This window comes from Centruroides sculpturatus, unplaced genomic scaffold (genome assembly GCF_000671375.1).
Source record: "Centruroides sculpturatus isolate CEXI.00-Female unplaced genomic scaffold, Cexi_2.0 scaffold305, whole genome shotgun sequence".
In the NCBI taxonomy this organism is placed as follows: Eukaryota; Metazoa; Arthropoda; class Arachnida; order Scorpiones; family Buthidae; genus Centruroides; species Centruroides sculpturatus.
Window position 1 is genome coordinate 631,115 of NW_019384644.1, and position 15,539 is coordinate 646,653.

At 31.2% G+C, this 15,539-nt stretch overlaps 1 protein-coding gene across 3 annotated transcripts in view; it reads left to right on the forward strand.

Annotated features, from left to right (window-relative positions):
* Positions 1-15,539, forward strand: part of LOC111626132 (diacylglycerol kinase theta-like) — a 217,095-nt gene that overhangs the window by 156,785 nt on the left and 44,771 nt on the right. For all 3 annotated transcript variants that reach the window (XM_023369430.1, XM_023369429.1, XM_023369431.1), the window contains exons 12-16: positions 761-825; positions 3,678-3,828; positions 3,941-4,125; positions 4,909-5,033; positions 5,247-5,504. In XM_023369430.1, the coding sequence (XP_023225198.1) occupies positions 761-825; positions 3,678-3,828; positions 3,941-4,125; positions 4,909-5,033; positions 5,247-5,504 (784 nt within the window). The remainder of the gene's footprint in view (positions 1-760; positions 826-3,677; positions 3,829-3,940; positions 4,126-4,908; positions 5,034-5,246; positions 5,505-15,539) is intronic.

A 15,539-nucleotide genomic window follows, 5' to 3' on the forward strand; every position in this document is an offset into this window, starting at 1 on the left:
TTCTTCTTCATATTTACAGTAGAGCGTTGTTTATCCGAAAGTCGGTTATCCAAAAGCATTCCAATCGGCAAATTTAAATTTTCGCTAGTGCTGTGGCGCTGCAATCTTTGGCTATATCTTGGGCTACTCCAATATTTTTTTTGTTGGTGTGTGTGTTTTAGATGGCAGCACTGGCACTTTTGTGTGGTGTTTTTCTGAGGACTGTGTGTCATGCTGAATCGAACGTTTTAGATACTAGATCAACTTCTAAAGTATATTTTTTTGGTTTTTATATTTTTCAATATATTTATTTTGTTTGTACAAAATAAAAAAATAATTTTTAACAATACAATAGCCACGATTATTATTTTAAAAAGTTTTCGTTAGGCTTAACATCGACAAAAATTAAACACAAAGTGACATGCAACAGAGAAAAATTTCAACATAGGATAGGTTAATATATTTTTCGTACATAATCGGTTATCCAAAATTAAGTTATCCGAACAACCCCAGTCCCCAATTGATTTGGATAAATGACGCTCTACTGTAATATATAAAGTTTCATAATAAAATCTCATAACAGATAGTGCCACATACAACATTATTTATTATGTTTAATAATATAAAAGTTATTTTTAAAATAAAATCTTGTAACAGCTGGAAAAGTTATGCAACTCAGTTTCTGAATTTTTTTAATATAAAAATAATTTAAGCTTTTTTTATTTGTTTATATATATATAAGCTATTTAAATAAATATTAAATATTATTTTAAATTTGTAGCTGTTCATGAAAGAGTAATGGACAATCAAGAATCTCCATGGGAACTTTTGAAGAATGTAGCGAGGGTATAAATAATTCTTTAATATCATAAAAATTTATATATATAAAAACTTTTGTATTTTTCTATAAATATACTTTATGATTTCTGCAATGTCATAAATATCATACATTACTGATTTAGATTTTGGTTCTAACAAAGATTTATTTATAAATTTTTTTGAAGGATTCAAAGTAATAATCTGGAACCTATAGAGGCCTATTTCAATTTTAAAATATTTTATAATTGAATTTTATTAACTAAATTTGACTAATTAAAATTTATTTTATTGAGATTTAACATTTATCAATTTGTCAAATATTCTAAAAATCCAAATATGACAATGTCTGTTTTGAAGAAAAGCAATGGTGAACTTTATTTATTAATCGATACAAAGTTAAACTCAAAAATATCTGATAACTATCACTTTCAGGAACACATTTTTGAATGTAGTGATCATGATTTGTTTATCTAAATATATAAAATTACTTGTCCTGACTGACTGACTGACTAACTGAGTGATTGATTCATCATTGCCCAGAGCAAACTGCTGAACCTAAAGAGGTGAAATTTGGTACACAGTTAGGGTACATCATGAAAGCACATTAAGAAGGGATTTTTGGAAATTCCCCCAAGGGGGAAGAGGGAGAGCATTAAGGGTTAAGCTGAAGAATGGCTTTTATTGTACTATTTTAGATGTGATTTTTTGTTTTCAACTACATTTAGTCTTCACTGAGTACTTAGGTGTATTAAATTGATAGCATTTCAGACATTGTTATAAATATTTTTATATATTTCAATTTTTTAACCAAATGTTCAAACTGTTTTAAATTCAAATTTGTTATTGCATATTGGTTTGATTATAGAACGATTGTAAATGTTTCAGAAAATTGATCAAATTGAAAACAGTTTGTTTGATTCTCAGTGGTAGGTGTTACATAACAATTACTATGTTTGTTGAAATACTGAATATTAATGGGGTTTGCTTGCAAAATTTGTGCAGACGAAGTCATGGGTAACAGCTATTTTTGTAATAATAAAAATGAAAAGTCATAAATAATTATAAAAAATTTTTAAAGAAGAATATTTTATTGTACCAGTATATGTTAATATTATAGGTTAGTTACTTACCTTCAAATATATTTTTAAAATATGAATTGCTTCAGCTTCATTTTTATTTTATTTGATAATTTATGAAACTTTAACAATTCTAGAAATTATGAAAGTCTTACATTTTTTAATCATTTCAAATCTATTATAAACTTAAATTTATCTGATGCTAGCTTTCCACTTAACCTAATTTTGAGGCAATTCAATTACCTTTGTCACTGCTTGCTGTAAAATTTACCTTTAAGTACTTTGGTGACAGAGTACTCGTATAATGTATATTTCTTCACAGTGATTCTGTGCAGCCAATCAGCATGCAGCACCCTTAATTTCAAGTGTGACATCATATTTTTATCCTTCATTTTTAGCACCACATACAGCATGATGTGAAAATTTCAAAAGATGCAAAAAAATGGCAAATATTAGATGGTCTGATACTGTTGAAAAACTGTTGGAGGATACCAGATTTATCCTATTCTTTATGAAAAAAACCCAAATTATTAAAATAAGATAAAAACAGAAGTATGGAAGCAAATGGCTTTAAATAATAGCAGGTAGATAAGACATTAATATTGAATATTAAAAAAATTAAATGCAAAATTAAAATGAAAAATATAAATTTTAAGTTCAAAGTTTTTCTGCCATTTTAAAAAAGTTCCCATAATTTATTGCAAATCATTTTTCATTTTGTCAAAGTGTGTAAGCACTAGAGTAGCTATTGTGCTAAGAAGAGAGCCAGCATGAAAGTGTAGGAGTTTGTGTTATCTCATTCTTATCACAGAATTTATAGTTTAATCATTTTTATATTGGAGTTATTAACAAATCGATAAGAAAATTAATAAAAACAGTAGTAATATATGGTCACATACTGAATGGAATAAATTTATGTTTCTGCTTTAAAAAAAATAGTATAAGTAGATATTTGATTTAGAGATGAACATTTTATTTTGTCTTCTTTAGAATTACATTCCAAAAAACATGGAACATATAATTGTATAATAACATATATATCAGCACATATTCTAGGATTAAATTTTCAATGTTCATTAAAATTTAAAAATGAAGATTGCTTATAAACAAGCTGAAAACATTGTTATATTAGGAAAATTATTTATTCTTATTAAAATTTATTCATTCGTTTATTCTTAGTAAAATATATACCAAAGTCAAAAAAATTGTTTAGTAGTTTTTTGATATTAATCCATTTTTTTTAATGGCAATCTGAAAATATTTTTATTTTAGGAAAATTAGTAATTTATAAAAGAATTGCTTGCAATTTTCCTATTTCAATCTTTCTGAATTTGTTGAGTATTACTAATAATTAAATGTTAATAATTCAAAATTAATTTTATTTCATGAAAATTATAAGTCAATCATTTTTCATTCAATTTTATTTTCTTAGAATAATTTTTATTTATTTATTTTGTTTTATATTATTTAATTTTACTGTATTAAGTTTGTTATATTATTAATTTTTATAAGAAGTTTTTAAACAAGGTCCCTATTTTCCAAAAAAAAAATTAAAAATTGTGACTTTGTTCTGTTTGAATATTATTTTTATTTTATTATAAAAGTGTTAAGAGTAAACTTTAATGAAAAAATTTGGCCCAAATATATTTTGTTTTTTTAAAATATTCACAATAATACTTGAAGATAATGTTATTTTAATTGTGTTAATTTAATTAGCATAATTAAGTTTTGTAATTGTTCATTACCTATATTAAGAAAAAGTGTATTTAAAATAATATATAAATAATATTTTATTATTTTCAGGAATCTGTCAGGCAAAAAGAACTGACTAGGTTTTATTTAAGACAAAAGGAAGATTTACATAGTTCTACTGTTGCCCTGTTTGTAGGAAATCTTCCTCCTAATTTATCAGAACGTCAATATGAAAATATTTTAGTAGATCTTCTTGGAAAACGTTAGTCTAAAAACTATTATTATTATTTTTATTTCATAATTAGAATATAAATTTTGTAGTTTTGTATGTATCTAGTAGCAGCATTTATTGACATATATTTTTTCTTTTTCAGCTTATAAATTTCGTCAGATAGGTCCTATATATTATGAATATGGTTCTTTAATTATTACTTATGATAATGCAGATATTGCTGTTAAGGCATTTTATATGCTTCGAGAAACTAAATATGAAGATAAAGCACTTTTAGTTCTTCTGTTACCAAATATAATTCCTGAAATGATTCCTAATGGAATTAGAGTAAGTATATTTTTTAATTTTAACTATGATTTTTATGATGATTACTTTAAATGAGAATTTATATTGAAAGTATGTATTGAGAAATTAAAAAATTATTAACAACTGTATATAATCAATGGAAGAAATACTTTGTAAGTGAAGAAAGCAAATATATTTTAATTTTATTTTATTTATGGCTATTTAATGTTTTTCCAATTACACAGATGTATAGGTCTTTTAACAAACTAATATGTATTCAAGTCTAAATATATTGTTTGTATGGATATTTATGATTTTATTAAAATAATTGTAGTTTTCATAATTCAAAATTTTCTACTCTCTATTCCTTCCACTTTGAGTTAACTACTGTTTACTGTATTTCATCAGTAATAAATTTAAAACTTTGAGAATATACAGTAGAGTTCCGTACAATGCGGGGGGATTCATTATGCATTATAAAAAATCGTGTTATTGAAACTTGTATTATCACACAATTTATGAAAGTTTAAACCTTGGCCTATAAGTTGAAAAAAAAGTATACCTCTGATCGACAAAATTCAAGGGTGTTGCTTGCTTTATTTGTTCATTGTATGGGACTCTACTGTATTAAAAATCTACTTGAAATTTATAATATTGAATCAAATTTAATATTTTTTTAAATAAATTAACGATAACAAAATACTAAAAAAATAAATAAGTTATTTTGTTAAAGTAGCAAGTATCTGTAATTTTTTAAATTCCTATTTACTGTAAAAAAAATATAGTGTGTAATTGATTTTAAATTATTTCAATTTATTTTTGTAGCCATTACTTGTTTTTGTTAATGTCAAAAGTGGAGGCTGTCAAGGGCTGGAATTAATTTCTTCATTTCGAAAGTTATTAAATCCTTATCAAGTTTATGACTTAGAAAATGGTGGTCCTCTTCCTGGGTAATTAAAAAACTTTTCACATTATTAGCAATATGATTGGTTTTTTTATTGAATAATTCTTTTTATGGAGAGTTTTCTGATTTTATTTACTGTTTAATAATCCATAATGAGAATTTCTAAATTTTCTTATTAATTTTTAGTAATTAGCTAAGGTTTAAATTATACTTGAAAATATTTTCAATATTTATAATCGAAAATTAAATTTTTATTTAGGTTATATGTGTTTCGGCATATTAGAGATTACAAAATTTTAGTTTGTGGAGGTGATGGAACAGTAGGTTGGGTTCTTCAGTGTTTAGATAATGTCGGTCAAGATTCTGAATGCCAGTCTCCTGCTTGTGCCATTGTACCTTTAGGAACTGGTAATGATTTAGCTCGTGTACTTCGTTGGGGACCAGGTTACACTGGAGGAGAAGATCCATTAACTTTGCTCAAAGATGTTATTGATGCAGAAGAGATAAGATTAGATAGGTAAATATATAATTTTAAATAATTAATTTATTTAAAGATACAATTATTTATTTTTAAATTATAAATTATATATTCTAAAATTTTTATGACAAATTATTTATATCTGTAATTAAATTATTTTGTCTCACTGGTTATACTCAAAGACATTTATTATTTTTTCCTATCAGCATCATGTATTGACAGTTTAACTACTACTGAAAAAATTGTAAAATTTATATAATGCATATTAAATTACATACCTGTGATAAGTTTGTTTATATTCCTGTGAATCTAGTAAAGTGAATAATTTTACTTAAGTTGATTAGGTTGAATTTTTTGTAAAGTTTAGTATAATACATTTTTCAGAACTGTTAGAAAAACAAGTTCTCACTCTGGAGAATTTACTTTCCTAGTAGTTTTTTAATTATGAAGTAACAAGTGCTGAGAAAGTAAAATCTTGATAAAGAGGACTGAAATAGCAATTCTTTCACAAATTTTATTAATGTTTTCAGCTTCACTAACAATATTTACAGTATAAAGAGTGGTAACAAAAGTCTTTCTATAGCTGAGTATTTCAAAAATAAATAGTGCAGCTGCTGAGGTCCTTTGCCAGTGTATATTAAGTTGAGCATGAAGTAAACTGACATACTACATTTCATATCTTCTCCTTAGGTTGTGAGGGACAGAAACATTCTCTATCCCTAATTGGAATGGAGCATCAATGTCAATTAAAAAGTTGTAGAGAATAACAAAATATGTGATTTCTTCCATTTTGAATTACCAAATGAGATCCAGATCAGTTTGCAAACTATTCCCTTCTTTAGTGAGAAAATCAACACGTTACCTAATTTTCCAGCATGAAGAGTTTGTATAACAAACATTCCGTTATTTGTAGCAATGCTGCAATGCATTGCTACAAATAAGGGAATGTTTTGTGTTCCATGGTTGTGTGAATGTAACATTCACACAACCATGGAAAATTCAAATGATATGGTTAAATAAAAAATATCAAAAGCCAATGAAATGAAAAAAAAAAACAAAATCTCTGATATTTATATAACTTTTATTTTACGTATTACCACCTTGTCAATGATGATACATGCCTACTTTTGCTATACTTTTGAAACTAAAAAACTTTGCATGACTAACAAGATATTCATTACAGTAAGATGGGCAACTAGTTATAGGCATTTTAGGTATGTAAATTCAAAGAAATGTTTATGATGTCAATTCATTGGCATCATAAGCATTCAAGTTTATCTATCTTTCCAACATCTCACTGATGCATGCATAGAAACCAGAAGTTAGTAGAATTGGAAGATTTTTGATTAAAACTTTGTAGTTTTATAAAATAGTTCTTATTTTTTGTTAAATAATATATCACTGTTGCAAGTTATGTGTTAACAGATAGTGAGTAGGATACCTTACAAGTAAGTTTACATGACTACTTTGGTCCATTTCAGTCATACAGAACCAAAAAGTGCCGGACTTGATAGAGATGCCATGTCATGGCCGTTTATTTGTTAGAAAAATAATACAAATCATTGCTACACACATAGGTAATGACAGGAGAGAAATTTAACACTTTCCCTCATTGATTTGTCCCATTTTGCTTACAGTCATTAAGTCCAAGTTGTCTAGCACATTTAACGTGTTTTCCTACTGGTTTTGTTAAAATGTCTGCTACCATTTCCTTGGTAGGGCAGTACATAATACATACATTCCCATTCTTTACTTCACTTCTTACAAAATGATATTTGACATGAATATGCTTTGTACATTGATTCACACAATCATTTTTTGCCACTTTCATTCAACTTTGGTTATCCTCGTACATAGTTACTTTCTTATCGATGGTTTCCCCAAGGTCCAGAAACACTCACTTCAGCCAAGCAGCCTCCTGGGTGGCTTCACAAAGTGCAATGTACTCAGCTTCAGTCGAAGACAGTAACACATTGCTTTGCTTTTTACTATACCAGGATACAGGACTGTCTTGATATTTAAAGACATACCCTGTATGCAACTTTTGATCTGTGTTATCATCTGCCCAGTCTGAGTCGATGAAACATTCTGGTGTGGTTCTTCATTGCTCTTCTCACCCAATTTCAGCTTCCAATCAGCTGTTCCCTTCAGATATCAAAACACCCTCTTCACCTCATTCCAATCAGCTGCTCTTGGTTCTTTAGTACATTGGGTGAGGATGGAAACTGCTGCCAATATATCTGAGAGTATGTTAGTTGCAAGGCACAGTAAACTACCTAGACCCTTGAGGTACAGTTTGTTACTTTCCATTCTTGGTCCCCTCTCTTTAATTTTGAAATATCCAGGATCAAGGGGAATCTTGCTGCTTTTTGCACCTTGGAGTCCAAATTCTACTAGTTTGTCAGTTATAAAATATTTTTGATTTAGATGGAATATTCCATCACCATCTTGATCAAATTTGATTCTGAGGTAATGATCAATATTTCTGAGGTTTTTCATGTGGAAATATTTGTTAGTTTCCACTTCAAGCCAATCTAACACTTCTTTGGAGGTTGATGCTGCAATTACATCATCAACATGTACAATGATGTACATTGTTGTGTAGCATCTTTTTCCAGTGTACAAACAAGGGACATTTATGCTCTGCACAAAGCCGCATTCAGTCAGTACTTTATGCGATTTTCTGTTCCACTCAGTAGCTCCCTGTTTCAATCCATAAAGGTTTTTCACAAGCTTGCAAATTTTGCTCGGTTCTTCTGTGTCATAGCCTTTAGGTTGCTGCATGTACACTGTGTGGTGTAGGTTGCCATTCAAGAAAGCTGTCTCAATGTCATAGTGATTCACATGCATTTTATGTTTTGCTGCTAAAGTGAGCAAGATCCTAAGGGTTGTTGGCTTTGCCACTGGAGCAAATACCTGGTCATAATCCTCTCCATATTTTTGACTGAAGCCTTGTGCCACCAGACGGGCTTTGTATCTTGTCGGTTTACAATGTGGATCACGTTTAATTTTATATATCCACTTGCTTCCAACAATATTTGTTTCTGGTGGTGGTTTGGCCATCACCCATGTTCCATTTTTCTTGAGTGCACAAATTTCCTCATCCATTGCCTTTATCCACTCATTTGCATCTTTTCCTTTGACAGCCTCATCATAGGTTTTCGATTCAGAAACAACTGTACTTTGCATTGCCTCAATCAATCTGTCTAGGGGATGACCTTTGTTGTTTCTCATAGAGCGACAGAGTGGCAGATTATCCTCAGATTGCTTGTTAAAGATGGCTCTTTCATTTAGGTTAACTTCCACTTTGCTTTTGCTGTCATCTTCATTGTGGTAATGTGGGAAGGATGAACTGTTGGTCGAGCCTATGTTTTCATGTGGATCTCCTTCTATGAAGACAACATCACAACTTATTTTGATTTTCTTGGTTATGATATCCAGCAATCGATATGCCTTGCTGCCACTTTCATATCCCGCAAATTTTGTTTCAGTTGCCTTTACATCCAGTTTCTTTCTTACTCCTAAAGGAACTCTTGTGTAAGCAATACATCCAAAACGGCAGAAGTACTCAATATTTGGCTTCTTACCTTGCCATTTCTCATATGGTGTCATCGGGTCCTTTTTTGATGGTAATCTGTTCTGGATATGATTTGCCATCATTAATGCCTCACTCCAGTAGCATTTTTCTAATTCTGCATCATGCAACATTGTTCTTACCATCTCATAAAGAGAGCAATTTTTCCGTTCTGCCTTGCCATTCTGTTGAGGGAAATCTGGTGCTGTGGTCTGAACTTTAAAACCATGTTCCTTGAAAAATTTATGCAGATCTTCATCCATGTACTCAGTCCCTCTATCAGTCGGAACTTTTTCACCTTGCATCCCATTTGTGTTTCAACATAGTATACATATTCCTTTATTTTTACATTAGCCTTAGACTTCAACAGATAAACTTTGGTATAACCAGTGTAATCATCTATAATCATTATGTAATATCTATTTCCACCAGGAGTTCTCACTTGTATGGGTCCACACAAGTCACTGTGCAATAGCTCAAGCTTTGTACTACTACTATTCATCGATTCTTTTAGAAATGGTTTCCGCAGCGTTTTATTTTTCATGTAACTTTTGCATCCCACAGTGCACCCACCCTCATTAATTGTCACACCCTTGACACTTTTAGTAGCCATATAATGCATTACAGATGGATCACAGTGGTCACACCTGAAATGCCACAGATGTACACACTGTTTCTTGGGCATGGATAATACTTGTAAGGCATTGTGTTGGCTCAATACAAATAGTGATTCCTGAAGCTCAGCCTTTGCATGTGTCTTGCCATCTCGTTTTATGTAGCACTGCATTTTTTTGCTGTCAAAATACACATCATAACCTCTTTGTATCATTTTTAAGACCGACAATAAATTCCCATTTAGTTGTGGTACATATAAAACACTATCTAATTTTAACTTGCCTTCATCACAAATTAGTTTACCATGTCCAACTCCACTTGCAGGCATTTCTCTTCCATCAGCCACACGAACAATTTCATTGCTGTTGTTGTTTAATTTTCTGAAGAAGTTCCTGTTGTTTGTCATGTCAGCTGTTGCTGCTTAATCAACATCTCTTGTAGTCTTCACAGCAAGACATTGTTTCATACCTAATGGCATATTTTGTGTGCTCATACATGCAGAGTGGCATTCGTGTGTTTCATTATTGTCCAACAGATCAGACTTTTCCAGGACTTCAGTTAATTTTACTTTGTGTTCTTTTTTTTCCTTTCCTCTGCCCAATTCAGGACAATCCCTTTTCAAATAGACCACCCCACAATAGTAACATCTAGTTTTCTGTTTATGGACCATTGTTTTCAAAGCCATGGCTTCATCCATATTCATGGTATGTCCAAGCGATCCTCTTGATTGCTTCTCATACTCTTCCATGATCTTAATCTTTACAAATACAAGAGTGAGGTCTGTATCTGCTCGTGCCTCAAGAGCAGTCATTAATGTATTATAATTATTGGGCAAACTTTTCACATAAGAATTCCCATGAGTCAGTCACTCATTTGTTCTTTCAAAGCAGTTAACTCATCTACTAAATCCTCTATACAATTTAAATGTCTTTTCATATTCTGCCCCTCTTTATATTTTAAGTGAAATAATTTCTTATACAGACTTACTTTTTGTGTAAGTGTTGATCTTTGATGGTGTTTTTCTAACAATTCCCACATTTCTTTTGAAGTTTTAGCCTTTTTGATGAGCTGTAATTGCAAATCTTCTACCATGAGACCGATTTTACTTCTTGCTTTTCCATCTTTTAGTTTCCATTCATTCGTCTGTGGCTCAGGTGGTGGATTGCATACAACATCCCATAAGTCACTGTCAATAAGTAGCAGCTAAAGCATTTAAACCTCCAAGATGGATAATTATTCCTGTTCAACTTCATGATAACTGTTTTCATACTGTCGGCCATCTTGTCTTTGTTCTTGTACATGTACACTAAATAAACCCGTTATGTAAAATAAAACTTTGTCTCACTATTCACTCAGTAAATACCTGTGTCTTGGCCCATAACATGTTAAATATATCACTGTTGCAAGTTATGTGTTCACAGATAGTGAGTAGGATATCTTACAAGTAAGTTTAAAATCATACTTGACTTCTTTGGTCCGTTTCAAAGTCATACCGAACCAAAAAGTGGGGGGCTTGATAGAGACACCACATCATAGCCATTTATTTGTTAGAAAAATAATACAAAAGTTATATAACACAAATCATTGCTACACACATAGGTAATGACAGGAGAGAAATTTAATATTTTTAATTTCTTTAGAAAAACTAATAAAGTAATTGAATTAAACTACTGTAATTAGTTTATAATTTTAAAATAATTTTAAAATTAAAAACAAACTGTTTTCATTTCAAATTTTTTGATATTTGAAAGGACAGTTTTGTAATTTTTTTTTTTTCTTCTTCTGATGAACCTTATAAGCTCAAAAGTACTGGGATGGGATGTAAAAATGGATTTAATTTTTTTCTGCATTACTTTTAAATTTGAAGATTATAGAATGTTAAAGGAATAACTTTTAAGTATAGTTGAGCATGTCTATCTCCAATCACATGGGAACAAGAAAAATTTTTATATAGACAGGTTTTGAGATAAGAGGTTCCTATGTGAGGTTGGCTGATAAGGTGTAAGGTGTCACGACAGTCGAGCAGTCTTACAGTCATGTGGGCATGGAAGGACTCACTGAGATAAGTTTACCCTTTAAAACCGTTTAATAGATACATAAATTTCCTTACAGCTATTCAATATGTCAAGTGAAACGCCTATTCAACGGTGGGCAACCACAACAGTTCAAAAAAAAAAAAAGGGGAAAGTCCAAATGTTCCGGCGATCATTGGGTTTCTTCTGGAACAGGTGGTGCAGAGAGCAACAGCCCGGGGCACCAGAACTTGAAGAGATGTCCTCCAATGATCAGTTGCACCTGGGTGATTCTTGACGTGACAGGGTGGCAAAACCAAATCCTAATGCGTCAAAAAAGCCTGTGTTGTTGACTGACGGGAGCACTACAAACCAAGAACTCTTAATGTCCTTGAAAACGCAGTTTTATAGATTTTCCAACTGTAGTCACCCCTCCATTGGTCTCTCATCGTCGTGTGGTGACAATTTGAAACCCTGTGAAGGACACGGAAGAGGTCAACTTTGCGACCGAACATGACTCCTCTCTGGCCATATTTTTTTTTACTTTAATCTAGCTATCATTTTAAATCTTTTAACAAAAAAAAACTTTCATCGTTTATTTCAGATCTTTAATTTCATTCTTTCACATTATGAAACGTGATTCATTTAAAAAACCGTTGAATGCCTCCTTTCCAGACACTGTTTGGGTCCTCACACCTACATGGTAAACAGGTTTGATTGGAGGTATGGTATTTTATTAATACAATAGCAAGTAGAGTACATTCCTTTATTAATAAGTATAAATAAAATATTTTTGACATACCTTAACAAATAGTTTGTCAATAGTTTCTGATGCCTGACTTTCTTCAACCAATAAGACATAAGCCAAACTCGTAGCCAATTAGAGAAAAGCAGCATTAACTGCAACTATGTACTGTATTGCAAGAGATGTTTCTCAACTGCAATTTGCAATTTATGCTATTAAAATTTAGTCGTCTACTTTGTAATTGACACTTCAGTCCATAATTTGAGAGATAGAGCTTTTAGGAGAAAATTATTTGAGATAAACATGGAAAATATACTGTATATTGAATTTATGGTGAAAATATAGGGGAAAAAATTAATTTCTAGATAAAGAGATTTTTTGAAACAAATATGTTTGAGATAGACAGGTTTAATTGTATTTCCTCTTGCTAATTATGGTTCCTACCAGGACTATGGACTCGAAGTTGGGAGGAGTTTTTTATTTAAATGAAAGAAATTTATTATATATTTATTAATTTTTTAAAAAATGTTTTCGTATTTTGTTATAATTCATTTATTTTAAATAAAAAATGCATCAATTTAATTTATTAAATATGTAGTATTCTTATTATCTATATCTATATCTATATATATATATATATATATAAAAATGGACATGTATGTCCCTATATTTCACTTTTCCGCCTAAACTACCCATCGCATGTGAATGGTGTTTGTATGTGGTAGTAGCCCCAAGTCTCCATTCGTGCACCAGGGGGGTTGCGTCTCGATAGCTATAAGGATGCAGGAGATATGGGGCTGAAAATGGTTGAAAGTGGCTTTCTATTTTGAATGTTTTGTTTGAATTTGTTCGAATTTAATTCGAACATAAAATTTGAATATTGGTTCGATTATAGAACGATTGTAAACGTTCCAGAAACATTGAAAATAGTTCGTTTGACTTGACGTGAACAGGAGACGTTCAGAAATAGAATTGGGACCAGGTCTCTAATTAGTCTGGAAACGGGGGACCTAATTCTTGCATTCTGTGAAAACGGGTAAGATTGGCTATAATGTAATTATCTTAATCTTCACTATCGTTACTTTTTAAAAACCCAGCGAAGCGGGTCCTTGCAGCTAGATTCTAGATTACTTAGAAAAACAGTCTTTTATATATACAAAAAACTATATTACATACAAATAAAAATCCAGCGAAGCGGGTCCTTGCAGCTAGTTATTATATATAGTATTTGTGTTTAGTAGTTAAATTATTTTAACCCAATTGAATTTGAATATTTTTGAATCATTCCTTTATTATCCCTGCTCTAAATAAGTATTCTGTTTTTCTGAAAGAGCCAGACTAATTGATCAGAGTACATATTTTTCTATTCTGAACAAGGGGCTGAAGTAGCTAGATCGCACACTTTTTAGTTGGACTAACTCTTCTGGAAGGGTGAAATTGAAGTGCAAATGCTGTCAAATATATGTAGATGTAGAATTTTATTGCTCCCCCTTTCTCCTCTTATTAAATATTTGTTAACAATTTTTTTTTACAAATAAATACTAATGTAAGTTAAATATTAAAAATACTAACTATAAAAGTATTTGGGTAAATGCCCCAGGCTCCTTTCAGAGTTCATAGGGTACCCCATATGAGCGCCTCTGCCCCCCATAAAATGACTTGTATTTAATTTTGCCAGAGTCGGAGTTGGCCTACTAAAATTATCAGGAGTTGGAGTTGAGTGTTTTTTTTACCGACTCTGCAGCCTTGGTTCCTACTGATATATCTTTGCATCTTTTAAAGCAATAGTTGAATATTTATCTCTTATAGTTGATCATTCATTCTATTCTAGCTAAATAAATCAACAACTGTGAATCTTAATGTCATGATTCTGTAATATTCAAATCTTCAGAATTGATTGATGTTTGATTTTTTAAAATGTTGAATACTGTAGAGCAAACTGATGAATTTTGAAATGTGAGCATGAGAATAAGTTTAATCAGGAGTGTGAGGGCCCTGATTTAAGATTAGAATATTTTTATTTATTTTTATCTACTGTTTTTGTTTCAAAACCAAAACGATTTTATAAAAGTTAGGATTAACTCAAAAAGAGAAAAACAACTGGCAAATTTTTCCATAAAAATCGCTCATAAAACTCTGTTCTCATGGGGATACTTCCTTGCAGAAGATGAGTTAACCGTTGTGTCATAAATTTGTCACTTTGCCTACTATTGTCAAAGAAGATCATCACCTGTGACGTATATGGGAAAATCTCGAGAACAGAGCCCCCATATAAAAGGCAAGTACGATGACGACACAGGGAGGAAAGTTATTTTTCTCTACTGTGAGTGTACATGTGGATTACCTGCCTCTCGTTGCCACCATCTTCAATAGACTTTGATTACGACTTTAAACTTTGACTTTGAACTTTGGACTGAATTACGAACTTGGGAAGAACGAGAACTCGGATCAACCCGACATCAACATTATAACTAGAGGTATCTATTCCACTCGCGAGGATATGTAAGCTCTCTCTCGAATATTTCCAACTTGCGATTAGGGTCGCGACTAATATACATTTTGTCCGCTATCAACCCCAAAACTTATGAATTACGGATTGAAAATCCCAAGAGGAAACCTCAATTCCTTAATTAATTATCTATGTACAAATGTTCAACAATAAATGGGTATAATGTTAATGAACTTGGATTGGTGTGCGTTTCTTCCGACATTATCATCTCCATACTGAACCTGAAGTCCTCGATGAGATCGCTCGAGATAATTTTGTCCTCAAATTAAACACGTATCTATCCGCTAAGGAAATGATAGATTGGTGTCAGATCCTGACGTGAAATAAGGATCTAGCAATCCTTAACTTTAAAACTCTTCCACTCAAAACAACCCATTCTTTAGACCAGTGTTTTTCAACCTGTGGGTCGCGACCCCCAGGGGTCACGGGTAAAAGAAAAAGACAAGTGTTTGTAGGTCCTACACTACTGTACATTAAAAAAAACTACAATTTCAGCGAGAAGGGTGTACCTGTTTATTATATAGTATAGTGGTTTTTTGATTGTCATTTAGGTCCGAATGATGGGTGTCGCCTGGGAGGGGCCTGGGTGGGTACGGCCCACCCCAGAAAATGATTGCCG